General features: G+C 49.4%; 2 protein-coding genes across 2 annotated transcripts in view; both read left to right on the top strand.

Moving 5' to 3' along the window:
• Positions 1-248: 248 nt before the first annotated feature.
• On the top strand, positions 249-779 carry LOC125757758 (uncharacterized). Its single transcript, XM_049413879.1, has 2 exons — positions 249-560; positions 623-779. The coding sequence occupies exons 1-2, from the start codon at positions 280-282 to the stop codon at positions 711-713; spliced, it is 372 nt and encodes a 123-aa protein (XP_049269836.1). The 5' UTR covers positions 249-279; the 3' UTR covers positions 714-779.
• Positions 780-7,310: 6,531 nt separating this feature from the next.
• LOC119388232 (putative polypeptide N-acetylgalactosaminyltransferase 9) overlaps positions 7,311-27,513 on the top strand; it is a 263,884-nt gene continuing 243,681 nt past the window's right edge. The window contains exon 1 of the mRNA XM_037655897.2: positions 7,311-7,504. The gene's annotated coding sequence lies outside the window, so the exon portion shown is untranslated. The remainder of the gene's footprint in view (positions 7,505-27,513) is intronic.

The raw sequence follows: 27,513 nt of genomic DNA, 5'->3' as shown, positions 1-27,513 counted from the left end.
GGAAGAGAACAGCCAATCGTGAAGCGGACAGCTTTCCGGAAGTAGACGCGCATCCTGTGACGTCGGCACAGGGACCGTGAAGCGTTTCTTGCCTTTTAATAAATATAATTACTTTACAGAAAATTATTGTTTTTGCTTCTCAAGCTCAAACACTCTTTCAAACAGCAACAGCTTTGAGTGATGATATTTAATAATGTTAGTTTTTTTTGACGTCGTCGCTAGATGGTGTCGCGCGCGCGAAAAAAAAAAGAGAAAAGTAGCGGCTGACGTAGTTTCAAAATGTCGTCCGATCGCAACGTCTGCGTTGGTTCTCGGGTGTCGGATCGTCAAAAGGAGCTTCTGCTGGCTTTTGTGAAAGAGCACCCACAGATCGCGAGGCTGTCGTGCCCGCTGGAGCCGTCGTTCACGAGGGAGGACCGGGACGACATGTGGCAGGAGCTAGTAGCGCTTTTGAACGAAGAAGTCCCTGCGCGTAACACCAGGGCCCAGTGGCAGGCCCGATGGAGGAATGAGCGCTACTATTCGCAGCAGGGTCTTGCCAAACTCCGAGGGCAGCAGAGGTGAGTGCGAGCACAATTGTATTGTGGTCGGTCATCTTACACGTCCCGCTTGTGCTTTACAGCAGCACCCGAGGCGGCCAGATTTCGGATTACCGCGGCCGCATCGTGCTTGACAGGGACGAGTGTGCGAGGCCCATAGTTCGGGTGGTCTGAATCGGTAAGCACTGGCTTAGAATATCATTGTTACTTGTATGCTGCGAACAAGTGGGCTCGTTTGCTTCGAGCCATTACGCGCTGTTAGTTTTACTTTTTCAAACAATATCGAGTGGATCACCCGGCCGCCGCGTTAGCTGAGGTGCTAACACGTTGCGCCGCCCAGAACAGAATGCGAAACAGCCACATTTGCGGTGATGACGAAAGAACAGCCGCGAACTATATTTCGAAGGTCACTAGAGCACCCTACGTGTTCCAACCCATTTCTCAGACCCTCGAGTCGAGTGAGGTGCGTAGCCAGTAGGCTTGCCTCCCTCCACCCCTCTCTCCGAAGTCTGTGTGTCATAGCATGCCGCTGTTGAAACATTCTAAAAAAACATTGCTATTGTCCACTTCCACTCCATACTTCTTATTGCACTCAGTGTGTCAATCAAGAAACTTCTTACTATAACAGGTGAGCCCTGCTCCAGCTGCTACTGGTGTGGCTGAAGAGGATGTGGCCCAGGATCTTTCCCGTGCCCCAACTCGTAAGTTTCGCTGATGTTTTTGATTAACTGTAGATGGTGTTACATGCTCACAGGTGATGCTCATGCGTGCAGGCATATGTTTGTGAAGAGATGACATCTGTGGGCATAAAGACAAAAGGCTGCACAAAAAAAATTTGGCAAACGGTTGCAGGAGCTAGTTGTATGCATAACTGTCAGATGGAATAAACAGGTGTCCTGCCTTGCAGATGTAGCAAAAAGGTAGCATTGCAAAAATGTTCAACATCTTGAAATGTTTCTCTATTTTGTCAATTGCTTCAAAAGTGAAACTGAAAATGTGCTATTGCTAAATATACTGTTCAAAAAGCAAGCTCGTTATATAACTTTTTCACATAGCCATCATACACAAATGCACATGTTTGCACCTGTGTTACACCTGCTTGCTGTATGTTTTGCATACTGCAGCAGCTAGGGTTTCGGAAGGAGATTGTGTCAGTCATCGCGTAAAGCCGGGCAAACGATTGTGTAGCCCTGAAAAGGGCCGTTTGGTTGCTTCTCATGCAGAGGTGGTTAGAGGCGTGAGATGCGTTTGATGAGATGAGCGAAAATGAATTCCGGCACCGCTTTGGTCTGTCCAAACGAAGTGCGTTGGTTGTGCGGTGAACCAAGCACCATTCATGGATGCCGTTGGGTCAGTGGATTTTCAACAGAGAGGAAATTGTTGCACACACTGAAACTCTTCACGAACAGAAGCTTCCAGCGAAGAGTCGGTAGCAGGAAATTTATAGATGATAATGGCAACACATTTCTTGGTTTCCAGCTCATGCCGCAGCTGCGAGATGGGGGCAACCGGCAGGCCGAGGCGCTGGAGTTACTAGCCGCAAACACCAGGCGGCAGGGCCAGGCATCATTGGAAAGCTGCGTCAGGTTCAACTTCTCGGTGACGCGGTCCACAAATTGCAAGGCGTTGGTACCCTCGCCCGGGCCCTCATTGCAGCGGAAGGCACCTGCAAAGTGATTTGTAAAGACTAGTTGTACATATATGTAGATTTATTTTTGTTCACATCACGAGCTATGATACGCTGGTTTGCTTCAATGGTGCCCTGCAATTTTCTTTCAGTTAATTTTCTTTTTCTGCATATCAGAAGCACTGATGTGCTGTTTCATTGTACATAGTAAAGTGTAGATCAATGGTAAATCGTGTCCTGCGATGTCATTTCTTTTTAATCTCATCGTGCGAGGTGATGCATTCAGCAGTTTTGTAGTACATGTGCATAGCACAGTGTGGTTTCATTTATAAATCATGTTTTGCCATGTCATTTTTTAAAATCTCATTATACAAAGTCATGCATTGAAGAATTTTGTAGTATATGCACATAGTGCACTGTAGTGTATCCTTATGTTTATAGTGTATACGCGTAGAATATTGTGGCACACTGTACGTTTTCTATCAATTTTTACACATCCTAGAAAAAAAGAAAAGCGTTTGTGAAAGGTCTAGGTTGCACAACAATTTTGAAATATTGCAAGACCAAAAAATAGTTGACGAATACGTGTTCTGTTGCTTAGAAGTGTTTAGATAACAGGATTGGGTACAAACAGAAATCAATAATAGAGGAAGACATATCAGCAACCAACAACTTGCATTTTTTAGCGAGTTCAATTAATACCGGTTCGACTGTGCCTTGTTTTCATGTAATACAATGACTTTCGTGCTGCGAGACGCGTGTGTTGTTGCAGAGGAGCAGCAGGCACTTTGTAATAACTCCATTTGTATATTATAAAAGGAAGCTACTTTTATATTCTTTTCCTTGGCATTAAATTTAAAGGATATTTATTTATTTTGCTTTTTATGTGCATTGCTCGTGATACTTGTAATAAAATTTCAATTCTGACACCACCCTTGTTGTTCACTTCATTTACAAGCACGATTCTTGTTGCACTAAAGCTACCGCATCTTGCTGTCCTGATTCAAACAGCCTTTTCCGGTTACCACTTTGGCTGTGAATGGCACCATGTGCCATTCACAGTTGAGCTCTCACTTGTGCTTAGTGTGAAGCGCCATATTTTACAACCTGGTCGAAGCATTTCATCAGCATGGCGTTGTGTGACAAGGGGGCATAGGTCGGCAAAATCACTCATGAGTCGACTCACTCAGATTCAGATCGAGCTGCGAGTCCAAGTGAGTAATACATTGGTGAGTTCGAGTCCGGGTGAAAACATTTTAGTGAGCCTGAGTCCGAGTGAATCCGCTTGAGGAAAATTTTGGTGAGTCTGAGTTTGAGCGAGCCCCAAGAGCAAAATATATTTCACGAGTGAGTCAGGGTGAGCTTCACATTTTTTGCCAACCTATTCAAGGGGGTTATTCATTGATAGGAGAACGCTGTTTCGTTGATATGTGTAGCAAACATTTGAAGTGTAGTAAAAAAAACACAGTGACAAACACAATGAACAAAGACAAACACGCACCACGCAATGCTGCCGAGGTCGTTGCAAGCGGCGGCGTACTCTGCGCAGGTGCTCAAGCATGCAGGCCCTGTAGTTCTCGAAACAGGTTCACTACACGGTTGCGCTGCTGCTGGCTCCCATTGTGGTGGTGGTGGTAGCTCAGCTGCTGCTGGCAGCAGTCAGCATCGTCGGTGTCGTCATCGTTTCCTTCGAGAACAGGCTCATGTGCTGCCAACGCAATGTCGTGTAGAGCTGCACAAGCAGCAATGATGCTTGAGCAGCTGTGCACAAGCCTACAGCGATGCACCACTCCACAACATTGCGCATGGCGGTGTGGGCCTCGTTGTAGTGGTTATCAGGGGTGTCACGAGCTGGTCGTCCGGGCACTGGTGTCAGGAACCACGGTTCTAATGTATAGCTGGAGTCTCCTGCACGAGGTCGGCATGACAGCTGTAGTGATAACGTCTTGAATGTGGCAAGCATTGACAGCACTTACCAAGCAAGCCGAAGTTTTGCTTCCAGGTGCTGACGGAGAGGGCTCCCCCGCCATACCCACTAGTCATGACATGACCCCAGGAAACATGGACTGACATCCAGAGGTCGGCATCACATGTCTGCAGAATTCAATTCAGTCAAAATTGTACCCACAAATGACCTTGGGTACAATGTTGGGTATTATGTTAATGTAACTACATCTGTCTTCACTGTTACTGACTGTTGAAACATAGCTATGGACAAATCATCGACAGGGTAGGACTTGTACCATAAGTTCTAACACGAGGACAATGCAGTGTCAAAGGGTAGTCTGCATATTTACTGCTTGGAACAACCCATCTTTCAGCCACCAAAGCCTTTTAACGAAATTACTGCTGTATGTTTAAGGCAATATATCACAAAATATCTACAACACGAAAAACTTCGACTGAAAAAAGGGTTATGAAACAATGCGTATTTAATGTACATGCTAGGGCGCGTTCCGAGGGACCGAAATAAAGTTTATTCATCCATCCATGTATTGATCCATGTAACGTCCATCACGACAATGAACAATAAGGACATACTACGGCACATTCTGGGAGCGCTAATCTCAACAAATACAAATCGAGAATCAAGCTTCGGGTACACATGGCGAACGAGCAACGGTAATATTATGCACTGTGCAGGCCGCTGAACCAAAGTGTACTAAGCGTCACATGATATCATCGCTTATCCTAAGCGAAGTGCCCTGAAACGAACCAATTCCCGTTCTGGATAGATCGAAAATACCGCTCCCACTTATACTCAGTTGCAACAGCCTCAGTAAAGCGGAAAGTTTAAGCGATATAAATGAAACAATTCGCTACGCATACAATGCATGAATAATACTCACGATCGTGGTGTTGAATGCGTAGAGTCCCTTCCCCGACATGTAATGCGTCGTGTCCGCGGAGCTCAGGCCATGGGGCTTCGGGATTGCGATGAGCGTACCATCCACGCACCCGATCACAACGGGAATCTGCCCGAGCCGCGCGAACGCCGCCTTTGTTCGCTCTTCGCGTCTGTGGTCTCCGGAAAAGGCCACCCACCGTTTTTGCACGCGAACGACAGTAATGGCGTGTTCCTGACGGACGACTGCGACAGGCCGCTGAATTCCTCGCAGCCGACAGCTCGCTGGAAGCATCCGATCGCAAAAATCTCAGCGCGCACAACGCCTTCCGCTCTGTTTAAATCCCACTGGTTCGTTGGCACCCGATGACGGGGCCGAGATCGTCGCACAACCAAGGTACAGTACGTTTCGAGAAACGAAAGCGACGCCGGAATTCACACTCGCTCATCTCTTCAAACGCATTTCGCACCTCCTACCATTCTGCATCTGCTTCGAGAAACGCCAACGTAGCAAGGAAGCACCGTTGCAAGCGCCATTTTCTCAAAATCAGCTGTTGCGGCAGCCGCAACCGCCGCATCACTACTCGAAATACATGCCGTGCGACGCCATTGTTCGCTCGAGAGAACGCGAGCGAACGGGCTCGTCGTCCGTAGATGATTTCCTCGCATAAGCGTCGTTTTTCTAGTCGTGGTACTTGGCAGAAGGTAATATAGCCCATCGCAGCCATCGGAACCGTTTCAGTGACTGTGTTTTGCCAGCGCACGGCCGGCATGCTGTCGCCCTTCGGGACGATGAGTCCGCCACGCTACGCGAAGAAACGCTGCGCTGTCTACGGATGCAAGATCAACACGTGTGCAAGGTTTGTGTGTGTGATGATGTGGATTGTGTGGCCCGTGACGGGGCGAAGAGGGAACGACAGTTCTGCTCTGCGGTACGCCATGGAGGGGAAGACGACGAAAAGGAAGCGCGAGCGGGGCGTGCGGCTCGAGGAGTTGGAGCGCGACACGGTTGGAACGGCAGCCGCATGTCGGCGGTTCGGGTCGCGACATCGCTTAACCAGGCGTCCTGCAGCATTGCGGACCTGGTGAGCCTGTTTCCCGCTGTGTGCCCGGTGCTGACACGGAGACCGGCAGCCTAGTCTGTTCCTGGCCTGAGGTCCTGGGGCCCGAGTGGTGTCACGAAGTGGCCGCGGCTCATGTTGGCGACGGGCAGCTAACCTGCGCTGCAGTGGCCTGGTGATCTATCGGCCTGCAGTGCCATCATCACCACCACTACCACCTCGCCACGGTCAAGGCAGCGTGACTGTTGACTGCGCAAGGTGTACCGGTGACGACCGACCTCGCCGCAGCGGCAACAGTTCATAACGGCGAGTAGGAAAGTTTGTGTGCGAGACGCGTATGACGTTTAGGATGTAAATAAGGAATGCTGTAGTGTGTTGTGTGTGAATCGTCAGAGTTATCGGTTGTGTTAAAGTCTGTGTTGTGTGTACAGAATCACCTGACGGCCGGTTGAATTATTTCGGATCCAGGGCCCACATTAACCATCACAGAGTGCATGTTGAATTGTTATGCTACTTCTGATTTCTGTGTTATATATTTTGGGGTAATATCCTGTTCGACTGCAATATTTCGCCAATAAAATACACCTGATTTATCAAATCTGTCTTTTTCGTCTTCCGTTATCTTGCAGGCTTCCATTATGGAGCCGTCGCTCTCCGTTCACTTTTAGCAGACGACATGCTCGTTATGACGCGGCATGACGTCACCAAAAAAGAAAACATCAAGGAAAAAAAAGAAATGGCCACGCCCCTTAGAATGGCGTGAGTTGTCCGGCTTCAGCCAATCAGCGCGCTTGTTCTCCCCCAGGAGAACGAACAAGCGGAACGAACAGATCTCCGATCGCCCCTAAAGTGTCCCTTGGCGAAGGAAAGGCCGAGGAGCGTTCTTGAAACCCAGCGGCTCCTTGAGTGGAGGAGGGCGCTTCGCCTTGACTTGGTCAAGTCGAGGCGAAGGCTCGAGTGAAGGCGCGTTTAAGAATACGGGGGTAAGTGCATTTCCGCTACAGCCAGAAGTCGGTCAGGCAACGAGCGCTGCCTTACGGATTTGTGGGGAACTGAGGGAATCGCCGCGGCGGGCATCTACAAGGAGGCATTGGTTTAGGCTTTGCAGAGTTGTACTCAGATGGCGCCACATAGCTCGTCAAGTTGACTGAGCTGCCGGTGTGTTGTCGAGTTTCCGCTTTAGCTTTTGAATACGACTTTTTTTCTTACCCACTTGCTCGGCGTCGGTCGCTCTCCGGTTCTCCCGTGGGCTCCTCTGCATTCTGGATAAGGCTCGGTGCGGTGCGTGTGGCGGTGTTGCCTGGTGTTGCGTTGTGTGTAGCGGTCGTGCGGGGGGCCCTGCCATTCGGATTGGGTGCTGCCGCCGGTGATCGCCCGAGAACACTTCTGCTTGAGTTCGATATGGCTAGCGTTCGGACACTTACGTAACCAGGTAAGCGACATCTTCTTCGCTCCCGAAGGAACTTCCGAGCCCTCTTGCCTGTCGCCGCCCCTCAGTGCTGATGCTCGGGTGTTCGCCGATCGCTCGGTGAATTGCCGCTGACCAGTCGCGAGTTCGTGTCACGCATGACAGTTGCATCTTCTCGGGAAGTGTGAGCGCTTCCATTCGCCCTCTTTTTTTTTTTTTTTTTTTCTCGAATAGACGGGACACAAAGGGATACAGCCAACCTGCGCCAAAAATCACCACCGCAGTGAGGGGCAGCTGGTCTTGGTCGCCGGTTGTATGATTATCGGCGAGCATTGCAACACATGCGGACGTTCGTTGCGTGCCGGACGGAGCACGCGAATTCGGCCAAACGGTCGAGCTATAGAGCCTTCTTAACGCTCATTGATCGCTAGGATTGATTTCTGATGCCTTGTCTGCGTGAACTCCGTTGCCGTGTCTTGTGCGCCGCGCGGCCCACTTGGAGACGCCGTTCCGCCTGTTCGGTTGCATCTCGAGATAGCGGATCAGCACGGACGGGAAGTTGGCCGGTTCACTCCCCATCCCGTTTAAACAAGTACCGAGTATTTTTTATTTGGGCGTTGCAGCGCCTTAGAAACTTCCTCAAGTTTAAGCCTGCACAGAACTGTTGGGTCGACCAGCTTCACTCAACTGAGTTAAAAGCAGGTTGACCATCTGAAGTACATTTGAGTCGATTGGTCATTTGAGTGCACGAAGTACACTTTAGTCAACTGTACTTCGAGTGAGAGCCCGCAAACGCAAAGCGGCACTGATAGTTCGATGGTAGAACTCGATGAATTCACGTTGCCAACTTAATTGAGAGCGTCCAACTTTGAGTACTCGCATAAACTTTTACATCTTGCTCTTTGGGGAGATGGTCGTAACGTTGCGTAATGTTCAACTACGCAATCAGTACCTGTGAATTGATCGAGATAACCAAACCCCAAACCTGGCTTTTGTGTCGCGCACAAGATATCCGTGTCCATGATTGTTTATAACTACGCAGGGACGCATTACCCGGTATTACTGTGATTACGTTATGACACTGGACGCTGGCAGAAAAATCGGCCTGCGCGCTGTGCCTTGCATAGGAGGTGGTGTGCGCTTATTCGCCCTATATATATATATATATATATATATATATATATATATATATATATATATATATATATATATATATATATATATATATATATATATATATAATTTCAGCCATTGCCTTGTTGCTGCACTCTAACTAGTACTCGGATGTACTTAGGTCTTCGAACAACTTGTCCAACACTCGCCGCTTTGCGGGCCCGCGCCGAAATGTCTCGACGAGACGTCCACTACTCACAACAGTTTTGTTCCCCAATCCGCGTCGTGTCTTCGGCGCCTGAATCCCTTTGCCTTCGACGAGGTGCTCCTGCTGGATGGGGCGATCACGAGACGTATCGACGCCCCTGACGCCCCTGATGCGAACGTTAAGCAAGGCTGACGTTGCTGCCTTTGCGCGTGCTTTAGATGCAGCACGATTTATTCTACTGGACATAATCCACACTTGAGTGGAGAGAGTGCGTGTGCTTCGTTCGCTGGCTTCCAAGTGCGTGTGTGTGTGTTGCGGTACATAATCCGAGGCACTGCGCCGTGCTCCCTATTGGGCTGGAGAAATTAGGCGCCTTTTTCCTTCTCCTTTCGAACCACTACCACCCACCACATAATCCGCCAGAACACAGCCCGGCAACGCTGGCGGCCGGCCGCTCCCTCTGGGCGTTATACTGGGCGTCGCATTGCTGCGCGATGCATCGGGCATGTACTGTTCGTGTGGTTTTTCTAGAAGGAGCTGGCCCGTGCGTGTGTGGCATGTCATTTCGGCTCGGCCGTGGTGTATCTCTGCCTCCCGAATAACGGCTCATTGATCGATGAGCGCTTTTGCGTTAATCGACCCCGGCGACGCGCTGCATATTTATGCACAGCCGTAAAGGTCGATACGTTTCTGCCCTCCATCGACCGCGTGTGGTCTCGCTGTTTCGACACCGAGGAATGGAGTCCTCACTGAAGGAACCACATTACGCCGATTACATCGTAAACACGAACGTATGCGCTGTTACAGTGACTGCAGATACTCTTCATCTATGTCAGCACGAATCTTCACCGACGATGCAGCTGCCCCCCCTGCCCCCCCCCCCCCCCCCCGCCACGGTGGTCTAGTGGTTATGGCGCTTGGCTGCTGACCCGAAGGTCGCGGGATCGAATCCCGGCCGCAGCGGCTTCATTTTCGATGGAGGCGAAAATGTTTGAGGCCCGTGTACTTAGGTTTAGGTGCACGTTAAAGAACCCCAGGTGGTCTAACTTTCCGGAGCCCTCCACTACGGCGACTCTTATAATCATATCGTGGTTTTGGGACGTTAAACCCCAGATATTATATTATTATTAACGATGTAGCTATCGATGGCACAGGTTTGTGCATGGACCTCGTTTTGCAGCTGCACGTCCATGGCTGTGACATTCTCTCTGTATGACGCGTTGCGTGTTTTATTTTTTAAATAAATTTATCTGTGCGATCACTCGCTTGAAATCCAGATAATGTTCCATTAAATCATTCCGCTTTTTTTTTTCTCTCTGCAACCCCTTGATTAACGTCTCGGTAATTAGTTAAGATGAAAGTAAAATGCCTCAACTCGAGGGCCGTACCCTGTCAGTCTCACTGTTCTTTTTTTTTTTCACCCAACGTCACCTGTTTTCGCATCAATGATGGGGCACCGACAGACTCCAATTGTACCCGAGGACGATGTTCGCGGAATCAAGCCATGCGTATTCGCGAGAACGAAATCAGAAGCGAAACCATGAATGGAGTTTTTCGTAACGCAGGTGGAGCCTTAATTGTGACGCCGCTACTCGATCTCTCCGCGGTAGTTTTCTTTTGTCAAGGCGCATCGACGTCAACTGAACCGAGTGATTAGATATGACTCGCTGTGCTTTGTCTCTCTTTTTGCGTCAAGCGGATGTATATAGAATGATGAGCTTATAGAATTTACTTAATCATTTGCTTCTGCATGCTCCATTTACGTAGGCTGCAGGTGGCCGTATTATCGAGTTTCCAGCAAGGACTGTTGAGCGATCGCTCATGAATTACAGGACGAACGACCTGTCTGAGCTCGTTACGTGTCAAGCGGGGAGGTTAAAAGAAATGCTGCAGAGCGGAAGCTTCTTCGCAGCAAGTGTGAAGCGTCACGTGTGATGATGCCCGATTAGAGATCAAGTGTTCTGCTCACGTAAATGCTATAGGTTAATTATACAAGATCGCTGTTCCCGAGGAAAGCTATATATCGGGATAAGTAACCGGTGTCCGATAAAAATTCCCGATAACACAAAAGGACACGCTGAGCAGTAGCAATAGACGTGGTTTGTGAGGAAATCGCTGCTGTTTCTTCGCTGTAAGCCGGGTGTCTCAAACACGCGGCCCGAAGACCTTTCGCTAGCGGCTTCACAAGGAATAAAGGTTTTGTGGCTTTGCTAAATTGTACTCGCGTTACATTCTCGCCTATGGCGGTTAATAACGCTTTTCTTCGGCTAATCTCGACGGACGCGACTTGTCTAAAGCATGTTTTTTTCGCGAGGCACACCATGCGGATCACCATGTGTCGAAACATAAAACAAGAACTACATAGATTCCAGTCATTTTGGTGATCGGTATCGATGTGTTATGACCCATATATAAGACATGGAAAAGGCGGTCTTTCAAATGGCAACGGACATTGTGTTCAGACTTTTGTACAAACAGATGTTTGAATGCAACTCTGGTGCCTGCCGAAAGAGGACGTGTGTTTTGTCACCTTTGCCGCATATGAAAATTAATGCCTCAATGGGGCATAACATATTGTATAGAAGTCCTCATCGTGACGCGTCGATCGCAGCTGCGTAACGTTTTGCGCCTGCTGCTTTCCCGAGGCGCCTGAAGCTTAACTCCTTCTAAATGTGCGGGCTGCCATTTCCTTTATTTGCGAATTAATGCCTATACGCACTGGAACAGGACATTATGTTTGCGTAAGCCAGTCAGAAGAGTGCGGATTCCTTTCACTGTTTATTGAGACTCGAGCCGTGCAGTGTAGACGGATGACACCGACAAGCGTGGTCCCGATTGCAAACGCGTTGCTCCATGCACGAAATAAGTGCACAGTTACCTAGTGTCGAGCAAACTCCCGCAGAAATCTTTTTTTCCATCGGTGCGCCCGTCACAAGCAGTAAATTGACGAAGCACGAGACGGCAGGCATAACGAAACCTGGGATGGATGGAGCTAATTGTGCCCGAAACAAGTAGCGTACCTATTTGAGCGCGCCATCGGCTATTGGCCATCGAAGGGCCGTAAACATTCCGGTAAACAGTACCGTCCATTGGGCAAGGCCGGACGCACGGACGTGGCTTCCGGGAGTGTTTCCGCACAGCGGCTCTGGGCAGTGCAGATTTATGGAGGCCATTGCGGTGAATTACAACGCTCGCTCGTCTGGCACTTGCGTATGTGTGTGTGCGTGTGTGTGTGCACTTTATCGAGCGAGCATACATCTGGCCTCTCACCTCTGTCGCGGCTTACGTCCTTTCGAAGGGCCTTGAAGAAGCTGTAATGGCTAAGCGCTCCACTTCATGCATAAAAGTGTCCGGTGCGTCAGAAGAGCTGTTTCTCTTATTAGAAATGGCCGATTCAAACAAGCACCGCTTAAAACGATTTTCCGTTCGTATTACGGGCAAGTGTACGTTCATCGCTCGCCCTGAGTTGCACTGACGTCACCGAAGCCGCCTCGCTGTAACTGGATTCGTCACGTCACGTGAATGCGCCGCGCGCGGGTTTTCTCCTGATTCTGAATGATACAGCGTCAAATAACGTTCTGGCCTCATATTCATGACATCGAAGCATGGTATCCCGGCCGCTGTGAAAATGCTGCCTTGACGTCGTCGGAGCTGCCACGTACGTTAAGAAGCTGCGTCCGTGGTGGCATCACGCCAAAGTTATCAATAGCTAGCGCGCACTTGAGTAACGAAGACTGTTGCCTTCGGTTCTTGGGTACATATATGTGCAACGTTTTCCCGCCTGCAAGTAAGCGGGGGTAAGAAGGTAATCGTGCTATGTCATTTTCATTGATAATTTATTTAGGAGCGGCACATGACGTAGTTCAATGCAAATAAGTATATTTCAATAAGAATAATGCTCCCGTTGACTGATAGTCGGCTTCTATTTGTAATCGAATTTTTCTTTCCCTCGCGGCTTTGATTCGTGGCGCCATGTAGCGAATACGAAGGAAATACTTTACATGCAAACGCGCGTGGCTATTTTCAGAACTTTGGTTTTGTAGTTTCCCGCCTTGGCGATGAGAAAATCTTGCAAGTTCTGCTCTGATGAGGCGTGTTCACTCGTTCAGCTGTTCGCATCGTCTACTGGATGCGCATTCCTCCCTCTAGCGAGGATGGCTTAATGAATGGCCGGGGCCTTCTTTGTCGAAGCACTCGGCTCTTTCCTGTCGATGATGAGAAATACCCACTCTTCGCGCGAGAGATACTTGATCGTTATTCTTTCATTTGTGTCCGCGGCGCTCGTTCGGGCGCCTGTGTGTGCGGAACAGTTCAGTTTCTCGAATGCTCCTGTTGTGTGGGCGGAGGCGTAGTACGACGCCCATGGGAAAAGAGCGGAGCTTCGCGATTGATTATTCCTCTTTTGCGGTGCGCTGGAGCGGAGACCGCTCGACATTTCGTTTTACTGAGTGTGTCTTTCCGCGGCAAGCAGCAATGATATCGTTGTTTTCCTAGCTACGTGCGTGAGCCAGTCAGATGAGGGAGTATACGCTATGGCCACGTATTCCTCCGCAGGCAAAATTCGCAAGAGTTTGAGAATGCTTCGGTCGAGTTTTCAAAGAGATTTTTTTCGCAGAAATTCCGCTGTCGTTAGTTGTGAGCTAAAAATCGGCGTTGTCCGTAACAAAAAAAAAAAAAAATCGAGAGAGATGCAAATAAAATAAATAATAAAAATCTTCGGCCCGACTGAGAATCGAATCCAGGCCTTCTGCGTGGCAAGTAGGTACGTGTTCTACCACAGAGCCACGCCATTGCTTGAAACTACTTCAAAAAAGAAAAAAAGAAAATACACTATATGAATGTCATGTAATGGGAGCAGCCTCCTTAAACGGCCACTGAACAGACTCCGACTTTATTATTATTTTTTTGCACCTGCCAGACAAGCTCGCTAATTCGTGCAGAAGGCCGCGGCGATCACATTCTAGGATTATCACAGCGCCGCGCGCCGCGCAGACGCTCCATTTCGAAAAACAATTCCCGTGCCGCTCTCCGGCGCCTGTCCAATCTTCGTCGTACGCGCCGTGACGCAATCTTCGCCAAGGCAACTTGTATCACCGGCTTCGTCGATTGGTCCTCTGCACTACGAAACAGCGCCTCGGCCCTGCGGTGATGCTGTTTTGGCCGCGCATTTGCCGCGCCGCTAGGGTGACCCTATCGCCGCTCTGGGATAGAGCGAAGCAGACGTGTTCAGAGCACCTCTGGGTTTTGGGCACAGTAGGTGGAAAGGAAACGTGGCTAGGGGTAGCCTACTTGTGGACGGGGAATAACTGCAGAGAAAAGAATCAGGAGATAGTGGATTGCATGAGTGCGGATATTTAGGAGTTTGGTAATGGGGCCGAAATCATCCTTCTAGGGGACATGAATGCCCACATTTATCACCTTGATGGATATTCAGACACCAATGGGAAGTTATTGCTAGATCTCTGCGAGCAACGTAGTCTTGAGATGGTAAACACGGGGTCTATGCCCGCCGATTTCGCCCCCTAAAGGGGGAGCGACCGTCGTCTCCGGATCAAAATAAAGTTCTTTGCCTGCCTGCCTGCCTGCCTAAATGTGCTGGGCAGATTACGTGGGAAGTCGGAAACAAGCGATCGGGTATTGATTATTGTCTCATGGCTGAAGGGATTTAGCACAAACTGAAAGAAATAAAAATAGACGAAGAAAGGATTAAAAGCTTGGGTAGTGATTATAAACGCATAATATTACAAATTGGATATACAAATGGAGTGGGAGAAGTAAGGATTCTGCCGTAAGGGGCAGAGAACTGGGCTGTGAATTTGTTTTTGTTTTTCTCTATCGTAAGATTCATTTGATCGTAGTAGACAAGGCATTAGGCCAACCAAAAAAAAAAAAAATAGGGGGGGGGGATTTTTTTTTTTTTTTTTGTCGAGCCTGGTGGCACACATGTCACTGCCCCGTTATAAAGCGGACGCTCATAGCATCCATCCATCCGTGCATCGACACGAGCGACATGTGGAGGAACCATTGTTCGGTCGTTGGCTGCGTGCCCATGATGTCATCACTGACGTTGTGTTACGTCGTCGAAGTGGGCGTAGTCACGACAGCGGGCTACGCCTACTCCTCTTGGCTGCCGAGAAGGGTGGGAAGGCCGAGCGAGAACCGAAACTAGCCGAAAGCGGGTTGTTCTATGCCCGGTAACTTCCTTACTACTGCACTTATTCGTAAAGTTCTTGCGGCAGCATGATCACACCGTACAAGTGCGCAGTTATAGGTTCATAACAAAATTTGGGCCGCGGGGTTGTTTACTGGCCCCTTAACGCATGTAATATTGCGTGGCAGAAGCGCAGAATCATGCCAGGCGTCAAAACATATGAATTGCTCAACGAGTGGGTGTTTCAAAGGCCCACCCATTGCAAGGCGCTCGGACACATTTAATCCTCATCATCGGCAGCTGCAAAAGCACCAACAGAGTGAGCAGCTGCGTAGGTTCGCGTGTTGCCTTACGGACCCGTAGTGGGCCCTTCGCTGATTCGCAAAAGGAAGAATTATGGTGTGGTGGGCACTGCGCAACTGTACCTGCCGTGGGCATTCTAGGATAGTTTGAAACGCGTTCAATGTTACGCGCACCGACGTACGTTTCCTTGCGGCGTGGTTGAGGCACACATCGAGAACCGAAGCTAGGCTAGCAGTTGAGATGGCGATGCGCAAGGGGCCCGATTACCCTATCGCGTTCTATACTCTTGGAAGGCGAAGCTCAAGCGTCCTCCCAAATTTTTAACATCGAAGCTGTTTGAGCTAGTCGTAATGTGCGGCTTATCAGAAAACTATCATCATCATGAACGAATGTGGGCCACAGGATTTGGGCACATCCCACTACTCACCGCTATGGCGTGGCCTGTAATAACCCTGAAAACGAGTAGAGAAAGAAAAAGAAAGAAACATAGAGACGGAAACGAATATATAAAGAAAGACAAAATACGAGGTTCAATCCGCGCACCCTAACCACTCGGCTATCCAGGCACGCTAGTATAGTGTAGCAAGAGGGTGGGAAGGGAAGTGAGCCTGAGGAGGAAATGCACTGCTCACCGCTGGTTCACTAAGAGAGAGAGAGAGAAATAATGGGGATGAAGACATGAAAAGATCGAAAGACTTGGCACGACTATAGGGTGAATCTTCTATAGACGTGTTAACTCCGTCTAAACTTGTGGAATGCCATTTCATACTGAGGAACGGGAAAGGCAACGGCGGCTGCGAGAACAGTCCGAAGCGATGAAAGCCCTACACCAACGACGACGTGCCCGTATACATCTATGAGAGGTGCGAATGCTGGGTTGAGTTAGGACATCCGTGTCGTGACTAACCTAGCTAAAGCCTAGCAACAACCTGGAAGCAACCAGATTAGACTTCAGAATCGTCCAGTTTCGCTGTTTCAAGCCTTGCGCGACTTAGCGCAAGCTTGGCCAAATTTTTGCCCAGCCGATATGGGATGTAACGAAGACTCAGTAGAGAGCTTTAGTGCCTCAAAGTGGCTTGCGTATACGTAAGTCCTTGCGATCCTTCGCATTCTCCATGGCTGGGAGTACAAAGGAAAGCAAGAGCGTGCGTACGCAGGCGGCTTGGCCTCGTCCCCTGTATTAAAACTATCTATTGATGTGCGTTCTTGGATCACTCGCGGAGATACTTTGGCGAGATTATTGCTGTCGGCAAGACGCTTACCGCGCTTGTCTCGTGAAATCTCGCGAATGCGATGTGCCGGGAATGAAACCTTTTCATGCAGGATGGTGATGAAAACGGGCAGTATTAACGGCTCTAGCTTCCTACCGATGTTCGCGTGGGATCGTCTCGAGAGCGAGCATTCTGCGTGACGGGGCTATGTCGTACCATGCGAAGCCGCCTTCGCGGCGCCCTGAGCACGAATAGGGAGAGGCAGCTGACCCTCCTCGACCAAGCCTAGGGAGCAACACCGGCCATTAGAGTCCTGGATTTAGGACCCCACCCACTGACCTTGTAGCGCCTTCGGGCAATGGACATATTTGCATGTATATACCACGGAGCTCAGAAACTTTCGCGTTAGCACGAAGTGAAATGTTCACAGAGTCCATCCACATTGCATCGAAGCGTGGTGTAATGTTCGAGCGGGTTGCATTTTCAACAACGTTCGCATCACACCACGTTTCTGCACGGTGCTAACAGCGGCTCGTTGGTGCGCGGCATGCGCCATCTTCCGATTGTCCGTATATACCGTTTCACAGCGCGGAACCCGCTTGCTGTATCGTTTTAATGGGGCCCTGCAACACTTTTTCAGCGTGGTCAGAAAACGCTGCCGATCGGTTGTCAAGGCTCCCGAGAACACGCGAACCAAACAATAGAGCGCAGCACGCCGCCTGGAACTTGCAATTAATTCAGTCAGCTGGAAATCGCTCCCTCTTCTCTCGACAAATGATATGCCATAAAGCCAAGTGACTGCGCCATAAGCACAAAGGCCGCGGCTATTGGCTGATTTTGAGCTTCGTGAGCTGCATAGTTACCGCGGTCGCCACGGGATGCCGCCACGTGCCCGTGCGCGATCACACTGAATGTAAGCCGAGCGTTCGAAGAAAAAAAAAGTGCTCAAGGTCATGAGCGCGCTAAAAAACGGAAGCATATTCGTGCCCCCTTGTCATCACCCCCCCCCCCCCCCCCGCTTTCAGGGCGCTCGAAGCGTAGCCAAGGGGTGGGGGTTCTAACCCCGCTCCCCCGCCCGAAAATTTTCAATTTTGCTTGCGTATATATGCACGCACACACACAAACGCACGCGCGAATATACATAAAGTACGGTTGAACACCCTTCGAAAAAATTTCTGGCTACGCCCCTGGCTGGTGCGTCTCCGCTCGCACTCGACGGATTCTAGAAAAACTTATTGTGACAGTCGATTCGTGTGGCAATGAACTCTTTTTTAATGGAGCCATTCGATGATTGCTTTGAAAAGTGTTACAGGGCCCTTTCAAGGCGAGGGCTTTATATACCTTATCAAACAAAAAAAGGGACCGTCGGCGTTGTGTTCGTCGTCAACACGAAGGGCACCATCATCTCAAAGGACTCGAACATTGAGTAGGAGAACAACAACGGCGACTCGAAGGCCATCCGATGCAGTCATCGATGTGCACGGAATATAATGATAATGATTATATCATCGAAGAAGGTGATGATGATGACCGCACCGGATTGGCTTTCTCCTTCTAGGCGAATACATAAGCGTTCTTGCGTGGCGAATGTACATGTAATCAACCGGTTCTATTCAATGTAAGCGATAGCGAAAGCGGTGTTATAGTTATTTCGTCTGATATTTAATCGGAGGAAGGGCAGGCCGAGACTTCCCAAATCTCACAAGGTAGTCCATATTGAGCTGCCGTGAAGACTTAGCAGCACATTTAAGTACAGTACGCTCGTGATAATCCAGCTTGCCCTATCGAACGTACAACGCCAAGGCGCATAAAGACCAAGTCAGGTCCGGTCTTTCCCATCTGAGCTTTCTGTCGAATAAATAATAGCCGACTGACGTCACGTGACGTTCTCCGCGGGATATACCGAAGCGAAAGAATGGTTGATTGCATGGGCGTTGTATGTGCGGTGGAAAGGGGATAAGCTGTCGTGACGGGGCGGAGTACGTGTATAAAGTAAACATTGGTGAAAGAGTGCATCAATTCGTGTAAATGGGGTTGTGTAACGCATTGTGTCGTCAGCAGCCTCATCTTTTCTTTACCAGACGGCGCACATGTAGCGCCTGCCAACCTGACAGGAGAGCCTTTCGTCTACTAACCATACTTCGTCTGGGGTCATGAATAGACGAGCTTATGTGGTGTCTGCATGGATATGACGCATTGCCCTGCACTTTGCTCATTGAAGTGCAGCCAGTGAGAGCGCGTCGTCCTTTACGAAAAGTGCCTGACTTGGCCTTAATTTGCCTCCCATTGGCTGCGATTTGTGCTTGCCCGAACACGCACACACACGCGCGAAGACGATGAGTAGCGTAATGTATGCTGAATATATGCAAATAAATGTCGACTTTTCTACGCTGTATAGCTGCACTCGTGTAATAGGCCGAGCCGGCAGTGTCTTCGTTTGTGTTGGGCTGCTCGTTGGCTACATAGCGCGCTGCGTGAGAGCCAACCAGGCGACACAGAACGCCACGGTAGCGATCTGTCGCGGGCGATGAGCTTTTTATAGGGCCGGAAGTATAGAACAAACCCGAGACCTTAGCGAGTCTCTCCCAATAACGTTTCTCTTCTGTCATCATATCACTCCCGGCTTTTCCACTGCTGGTCGATGCGGCCCGTCATGGTCAGTGTGCCGCTGTGTGTCATATGCGCAACGGAGCATGGCTAGCTGAAATGCATCGGGAGAAGATTGTGGATAGAAGCGAGCGTGAGACATTAATTTGGCCCAAAAGAGGAGGAATGACTTTCACCGTTTCGATGTGTGTGAGTCCCCTTATGGAAACCACTGTCGACGATGCTCCTGTTTTCCTAGTGAGCCTTTTTCTAAATGCATTCTCTCTTTCTTCTGAAGCTTTTGGCAACTCAGCATGCACCAAAATTCCTTGGCTTCCCTTGGAACCATTCTCAAACAAGTCCAGTTACTGTGTGAACGTCCGAGTAGCGTCGCCACTCTTTTATGTTTGGCGATGTGTAAACGGGTTCTAATCGCGCAACAAAAATAAATAAATAAATAAATAAATAATAAATAAATAAATAAATAAATAAATAAATAAATAAATAAGAACGTACGCGCCTACGACAAGTAACGCCTCGTCGCAGGTTCACTTGGTAGAGGACCGGTTGGAGAACCGAGACCAACCGCGCATATATATATATATATATATATATATATATATATTATATATATATAGATATATATATATATATATATATATATATATGTAGCAGAGACACAACTAAGCCGTTATCCTAATTTTATTTGCCAACGGTTTCGACCGGTCCACCGGTCGAAACCGTAGGCAAATAAAATTAGGATAACCGCTTAGTTGTGTCTCTTCTCTTCCCAAGTACGTTTGGCCCATTGGAAAAGCTTCTTCAGTATATATATAATCTTAGACATATGTAGCTTCGGCACGTTTCAAGTCTCTTGATAGACTGCGTGCCACAACATCCGGGCTGTGTTTCATGCATGTGGAGCACCTGTGGGACTTGCTTGTGCTTTACAGCGGGCATGTCAGCCGGAAGAGTCACGCCCAGCAATAAACGCGACGTGGTAAACAACCGGATGTTTCTTCAAGAGCGTGTTTACGACTGCGCTGGATGTAGTGTCGCTCTCAAACTGAAACGCCCCGAACAGGCGGTGTAATTCGATTAGGGGGCCACCTTTCGAGATGCACGAACAACCAGGTCGGTGTGCCCCCCTTAGGCACACGCGAATCGAACACGACCATTGTGCCTCCGCTACGGTTTCACCACCGAGCGCCAGGTCGGAGTTGACCGACCTGGGTTGTTTATGGCTGCTCATGTCCAAATGGTTCTCGAAAGGCCTGCATACCTTCACCCGCGTTATGCTGGCAGCGGCCGTGCAGAAAATTCCTGTCTTGTAAAATAGTATGTTGTCACGGGGTCGTGACGCTGACGAAGGCAGCAGTCTACGTGTCCAAGATGGAACTCTTTATTCGGCCTAACTTGTGGCTGGGAAACGTAAAGCCAAACTACAGCGATACACACTGTACACTGATGCGGCGAACGGAGCGGCGACCGTGGATAAACTGCTCTGCGGTAAGGCGCGTCGGCATTTATACATGCGGCATCGAACATTCGAGCCTTATCGCTGGGGGCCGCGTTACTTCGAGAATAATCTCAACTGTTCGCGTTTGCGCGCTCAGGCCTATTATAAGAATATTGTAAGATACTCTGGAAGGTTCCCAGACATTACGGCGCGGCTTGCGCAAGGCGGCGGCGGCTACGCGTGCAACGGAATAAAAATGAGAAAAAGAAGCGCGCGAGGCAATATATACACATGCGCACTTTCGGCCTGGTTCTTCGGCAGAACTAAGTGTGTGTGTGTGTGTGTGTGTGTGTGTGTGTGTGTGTGTTTGAAGTTTGTATATATATATATATATATATATATATATATATATATATATATATATATATATATATATATATATATATATGGGGTAGCAAAACAGGTCGACAATCCTGCCGAAACGTTAGTAAAACTTGTGTTTCGCACGTTTGTCGACCTGTTTTGCTACCCCATTTTCCACCGGATCCATTGAATTTCACCCCACCATATATATATATATATATATATATATATATATATATATATATATATATATATATATATATATATATATAACTGCGATCATTTCATTTTGACAAGCGCTCCTCTTGCTGCGAAGTATGCGCCGAGACCTTTTTTTTAATATAGCAGGCTGTGTGTGATGGAGGCCGAGTTGGGAGAAAGGCACACAACGTCTCTGTCAGACGTTAAGTTTTGTTGGATGAAGGTTATGCGTGCTTCAAGTCCTCGCTTTTTGCCGTCTGATGTCAAAGCTTTCCAAGACGTCGCGCGCTCTTTTCGCTGGAAACTTTTCTTAAGGATCGCTCCCCGCTTTGACACGTCTCACGAAAGGCGATCGAAACTACAGCGCAGTGAGTGACAGCTGCCTGTCAAGAGCCTCTTCCAATGGGACACGTTCTCTGCCGACTTTTCCGGGGCTCCTCTCACAGCGCCTTGCCCGTCCATCAAAGGTCCGCTAAATTCGTTCCCTTAATGTGCAGCTGGCGTCATCGTTCGTCGGAAAATATGCAATTGTAGCACTAATACGCGTTCGTGAAATTCGGGCTGCAACTGCACTTGTTACAATTCACCATTGTCCGCTTGTTCACTGTCTATGACTGAGGGTGGTTCCTTGTGCAGCATTGCACGGAAGGCCAGCAACACATATACGACACCGCTATCTCTATCTTATTGTGCATGCAGAAAGTGACACTTTGCAAAACGACGACCCCGATAAGCGTTCGACGCTGTCCTCCTCGCACGCGCGCCGTCGTGGCCAGTGTGCGTAGGCGGAAGTGATGTCATCGCGGCTTCTCTTGTCGTCTGTCCACACGCGTGTAGTACACGGCGGAACGATTGTCCGCGCGCCGTGTCGTCGTGGACACGAAAAGCGCGCGCCCTAATTGTCGGCGTGTGTGTCGGGGCCTGATGAACGGCCGCAGCTGCTTGTGGCTCCTCCAGCTTTCGACGCGTTTTGCCGAGAAGCGTTTTCCGAGGAGCCAAGGTCGCGCAATGCGGCCTCGGCGATGCGCCGGAATGTGCTGGCATGCATCCCTGCAGCGATGTCCAAGTGGACCCGCCGAGGCAGCGGCCTTCTGCTGTCGTTGGGTTAGATCGACGGCGTCGCGTTCTCGTGGCGGACGCATGCTCGTCTGCTGCCATCTCAGGCATTGATGCCACCAGGGGCGTATATACCCAGAAATTTATGTCGATCTCCTTTTTTTGTATGTTCGGGCGTGTGTTCGTATGCGCTCGGGGAACACAGCGGGCGCAGTTCACACCGTAATACAGCGAACACGTGGACATTCGCCGAATTGTCAAGCTTCGCGGCTGGTGATCGTTGACGGTGCGTTTACATTAATAGTCCGGTACGTTTGCGCTGTGACTGTCGATTGTGAAGTGTGGTGTGACGAGTCACTTGAAGCGACAGATTCTTGTTGTTGTTGTTGTTATTATTATTATTATTATTATTATTATTATTATTATTATTATTATTATTATTATTATTATTATTATTATTATTATTATTATTATTATTTATCGGTGGAGTGCCTGAAGTCTGCTTCAACTCCGCCGCGAGTCGGCCCGGTATATATGAGATCGGCTCATGCTCACGCTTTTTTTTCACTGAGAAGGAAGTCACGATCGAGAAATTCCCACCAACTAGAGGCTACACAACTTTGCTGTGAAATTTTAGTTTCTCCGGAGAGCAGTATGACATGAAGGCTAACATTGTCCAGTTAAGAACGACTGAGGACACGCCAAGTTTTTCACAAGGCGCCAGAGGAGTGACACGTGATTTACCGAACCTGCAGATCAGCCGGCCGACAGGCGATGCGCGCGATCTCATCCGCGGCTGACATTCGCCAGACCACGGTTTCGCAGGCTTGTCTTCTCGTGTGCCACCTTGCACGTCGACTTGCTCAGCGAACCGCGCGAGTCAAGCTTACGGATGTGATCGCATTGCTTTGCGCTACGTGAAATACCATTTTCTGAGAAAAATAGCGCTAAAAAAAAAAAAACGGAAACACGTAGACAAAACAAGAGACACACACTGCACTCACAATTAAAAGTTTATTGGAAGGAAACATGAACTTACAAGCACAAATCGTGCGTGTCAACTTTAGTGAACTTCAGAAAAAAAAATTTGTCGTGCGTTCATCAATAAGGTAACTGATTTCTTTTGTGCAGCGTCACTGAGGGCTGGTTAACGCAATTAATCGCTAGACAATGTGCCAAGCTTCTCAGGCTTCTCGTGTGAACAGTGCGTATAAAGTGTTCGAAAAACCGGGTGTACAACTGCACGAGCCGCAGTGAGATGTCGACGTTGATGCCGGTGTGAAATACGAAGCCCTCTTAATACTTGAAAGCCTCGAATATTCGATGAATTGTTTGTACGAGCCACTCTCCATTTCGGTACGCGGTGTCGGCACCAACTGGCTCACGGCATTCAACGTCTGCCAAACGCGAGCAACGTCACTAATATCCAGCCTCGTTGATGCATCACCTGAGCAAAATGTGCAATGACGTCATGATATTGCGACGACGTTAGGTGAGGCTTTTCGATAGCAACTTCAGTGGAGAACACGAAGAAGAAAAAGCTTGCCAGCCACGGCGGACCGGTGTCGCTTCTTGCACCGCGTCGGCCGGTGTGTGCGAGAGGCCGTCCTTGAACTCGACGCCAGCGCGAAGAGGAAGTCGGCGCTCGCATCCTCTGCAGGTCGCTTGCGTCACACAGCCAAGGAGAGCGAGGGAAGCCGGAATGGCCGTCGCTGCTGCTGCAAGCGTTTCGATCGGCCTTCGAGCGGCTCCACATCAGCGCAGAGAGACGAAGCAAGCCTCCAAAATTTTCTCGATTTACACGAGAGAAGAGCTGGCTAGCTCAGAGCAGGCTCCGGGATCTTGTCCGACGAAACCTCTGCTTTCAACCCGGGACCGAAGCCACACCTGTCGTCACGATTCCCCGCGCTTGCTGCTCAGCTCGCAGGAGCGGGATGCTTCTGTTTTGGTCGCACATAATGACCGCGAAGGTTCAACGACATTGTCGCGCCGCCCTTTCTCTCGACAGAGGCCAGTCGTCGTCGATTTGTCGTCCACCGCCCTGTCGCGAATCTCGCGGCTGCCGAGCAGGTAACGGCCACTGGTAACGACGGAACTGGTTCGCTCGTTGCGACGACGGTTATATCTCAGTGCTTTTCTGCCGTCCTTTGCGAATCTTCGGATGGAGAGTGGACGCGGTGCTACAATACTGCTCGCTCGTGCAGCTCTCTGAATGAGCGCACTTGTACACCTCTTTCGTTGGCATGTTTGGTTTGAGTCAGGCGTCAAGCATTCGCGTCCGGTCTGTGTTGTTGGAAGTGCGTTGGTCGCACATAAAACAGATTCTCGATCTCTGCTAGGCTGCCTGCCTATATCGATAATGTGTGTTCGGTTAAGGTCTGGAATTAGTTATATTTGTAGAGAACCGTTTCAAAACGATTTACCGCGGTTTAGGCCCTTTTTTATATATTCTTTTTTGCTAATAATAGTGAAGGCGTTGAGGCATACACGTGCTGCGGCGGCTGCAAGTTTCGTAATCTCATAATTTTCTGCTGGTGAGTGGACGCGGTCAACAGTACGAGTGCGTGCCGAGCGAATTATCACGCTGCAGGAGGGCTTCTGCGTCATCGTTGCAGCCCTCGCGCGATGAAGTTCTGTTCGACACACCGCTCCTGTATGACGACACGCGATGCAGAGGCTAATGTTTCTGTCGATGACAGCGGAAACCGGAACTGGATAGCGGCTCGATCTCGTCGTAAATGCCCTCCTCACGGCCGCCTTGTGAGTCGGCTTGCTGCAGTCGCCGTTGTTGTGTGTTCCGCCTAGACCACCTCGACGCCGATTGCAGGCTCACGGTCTCAACTGCACTCGCCTTCGTGCGTAACACCTTGTTGGGGCACACAAGGGCCGCGTGTTTTACTGAACCCAGCGGTCGCATCTTCGGACGCTTCCCGTCGCACTTAATAAAAGTCGCACGGTCCCTTGAGCAGTTGCCTAAGACGACGACTGGAAGGCCGGCTTCTTCTCCGTCGATTGTACTGATACCGCCCTAAAGCGTTTTTTGCACGGCCTCCGGGATCACCCCACCTTTGCCCAAGCAACGATGTCGTGTGATGATGTTATCGTGTGACGCTGTCGTAGCAAGTATTGGCAACCTGCGACGCCGCGATGATGTTTTGCATCGCTCGTGTTGCACATCTAAGGCTTTCGCCTTAATACTAATTAATCTGGGGTTTTTATACGTCCCGAAACCACGATATGATTATGAGAGACGCCGTAGTGGAAGGCTCCGGATATATCGACCACCTCGGGTATTTTTAACGTGCACCTAAATCTATAAGTACACGGGCCTCAAGCATTTCGCCTCCATCGAAATGCGGCCGGGATTCGATCCCGCGACCTTCGGGCCAGCAGTCGAGTACCGTAACCACGAGGCCACCTGGCGGGCGTGTTAATGTCGAGAGGCGTTCCTGTAAAGCCATTGTCTTTATGCGTGGAAGTCAAGAGGAGCAAGTAACCGTCTCCTCGCGCAGAGTGCTAAATGCCAAGGTGGACATTTAACGTTGCGTGTTTATCGCATGTTGGTATGCCTTATTCTTCAGTTTCACGTCGGCCAATGACATCCGAAACGCGCTTCATTGTTTATTTTTTTTTTTTTTGTGCCATGTGCAGCGACACAACGGTGTGGAACAAATTGCAGTCAATTTTTGTGAAAGCTGAATTGTGACAAGAGCACAATTCAACGACGTCCATAGAATAAGTTCATGCATCCAGTCTTATATCATGGGTGAATAATTTACGTAGCTACGTCATGTGTGTGTCTGTGTGTGTGTGTGTGTGTGTGTGTGTGTGTGTGTGTGTGTGTGTGTGTGTGTGTGTGTGTGTGTGTGTGTGGTGTGTGTGTGTGTGTGTGAGAGAGAGAGGAGAGAGGCTAGATGTGGCAGACGTGCTGTGGCTCAGACACCACACTTTTATCGCATTGCACGCGCACTTCTTCATCCTCGGCTTCTCCTGCCATATGACTTCATACGTCGCATGATTCCTCTCTCCCCGAAAGATAATAATTGTTGGGGTTTAACGTCCTAAAACCACGATTTGATTATGAGAGACGCCGTAGTGGAGGGCTCCGGAAATTTTGACCATGTGGTGTTCTTTAACGTGCACCTAAATCTAAGTACACGGGCCTGAAGCATTTTCACCTCCTTCGAAAATGCGGCTGCCGCGGCCGGGATTCGATGCCCGCGACCTGCGGGTCTGCAGTCGAGCACCATAACCACTAGACCACCGTGGCGGGTCTCCACCCTAAAGAAGGTGTCAGTTACAAAAAAGGAAAAGTAAACAAGGAGAGGCTTAGAACTGACAAATGTCAAAATGGACAAATCGTTCCATGTCCCAATGGAGTTCCGGAAGCTCGCAAAAAACTTCGGGCGAGAGTGCAGCAGTCCGATGATGCCGAGAAGAGCTCGGGTGGGCGACACACGCACGCCTTGCACGTGGACACTGCTGGCCGCACAGGCATGCCACAAGTGAATCATATTGGAACACTTTGCAGCGCCGGCAGCTCGGATGTCGTCGGCGTCCGTTTGTCGTGACACATGCGGTGCTTCTACTTATTCTGTCCGTTGAACGAGGCTGATGGGGCGACGGCTGTGTTCTTTCAGAAGAAAAGTGGGTGGTTTTGTGCCGGTTTCGTCGTTTGCTGTGATGCTGTCTCAGATGGTCCATTCGCCTTGATACCTGCTATCGTCTCTGGCTACGTTCCTTTCTGCGAAAATGTCTTAATGTCTTGGTTATCTTGAGCGAGACATCTTGAATTTGTCTTCGCTTCGGTTGACTCGCTTTGAAACGTCTTTCTTTAAACCGTCAGTGAGTGTGCAAAACAGGCATATAGGAAACCTGGTGGAAGGTCAGGTCTTGTGGGAAAACGGCCGGGATGCCTTTTCGTGAACATATGCGTCACTTTGTCTGTAGAGAATCAAAAACTTGTGATCGGTGTTCGGTTGCGTGAAGACTGCTTTTGACTGAGTGCGATTGTCTCCACATGGTTGGTTACAAGCAAGCCTTTGTCGTAGTCGGTAAAACGGGTAATCATCTCTTCTTTGCTCTTTTTCCATAACTTATTGTTTTGAAATATGTGCGCCAGGTAAACTCTGAATGCCTCACCGGTGACCGCTGAAGTTAGCGACCATCTCCCGTTCCGACCACGATGCAGCGGTAGCGTGGAGCTCGGAGAGGTCGAACCAGTACTGTGCGCGGGTCCATCGTCCGCTGATCCCGCGCACTTGGGGATGTCAAGGTCCGCCGATGGTGCTTTCACGATGCCAGTCACGGTTGGGCATCCGTTTCTGTGGTCTTCATGCGGTCAACGTGTTTTGCTGAGGGCTTTTCTGGTGATGTGCGGAT

Source organism: Rhipicephalus sanguineus, chromosome 3 (genome assembly GCF_013339695.2).
Source record: "Rhipicephalus sanguineus isolate Rsan-2018 chromosome 3, BIME_Rsan_1.4, whole genome shotgun sequence".
NCBI lineage: Eukaryota > Metazoa > Arthropoda > Arachnida > Ixodida > Ixodidae > Rhipicephalus > Rhipicephalus sanguineus.
Note: the sequence above shows the minus strand (reverse complement) of the source record. Positions and strands in the feature narration are given on the sequence as shown.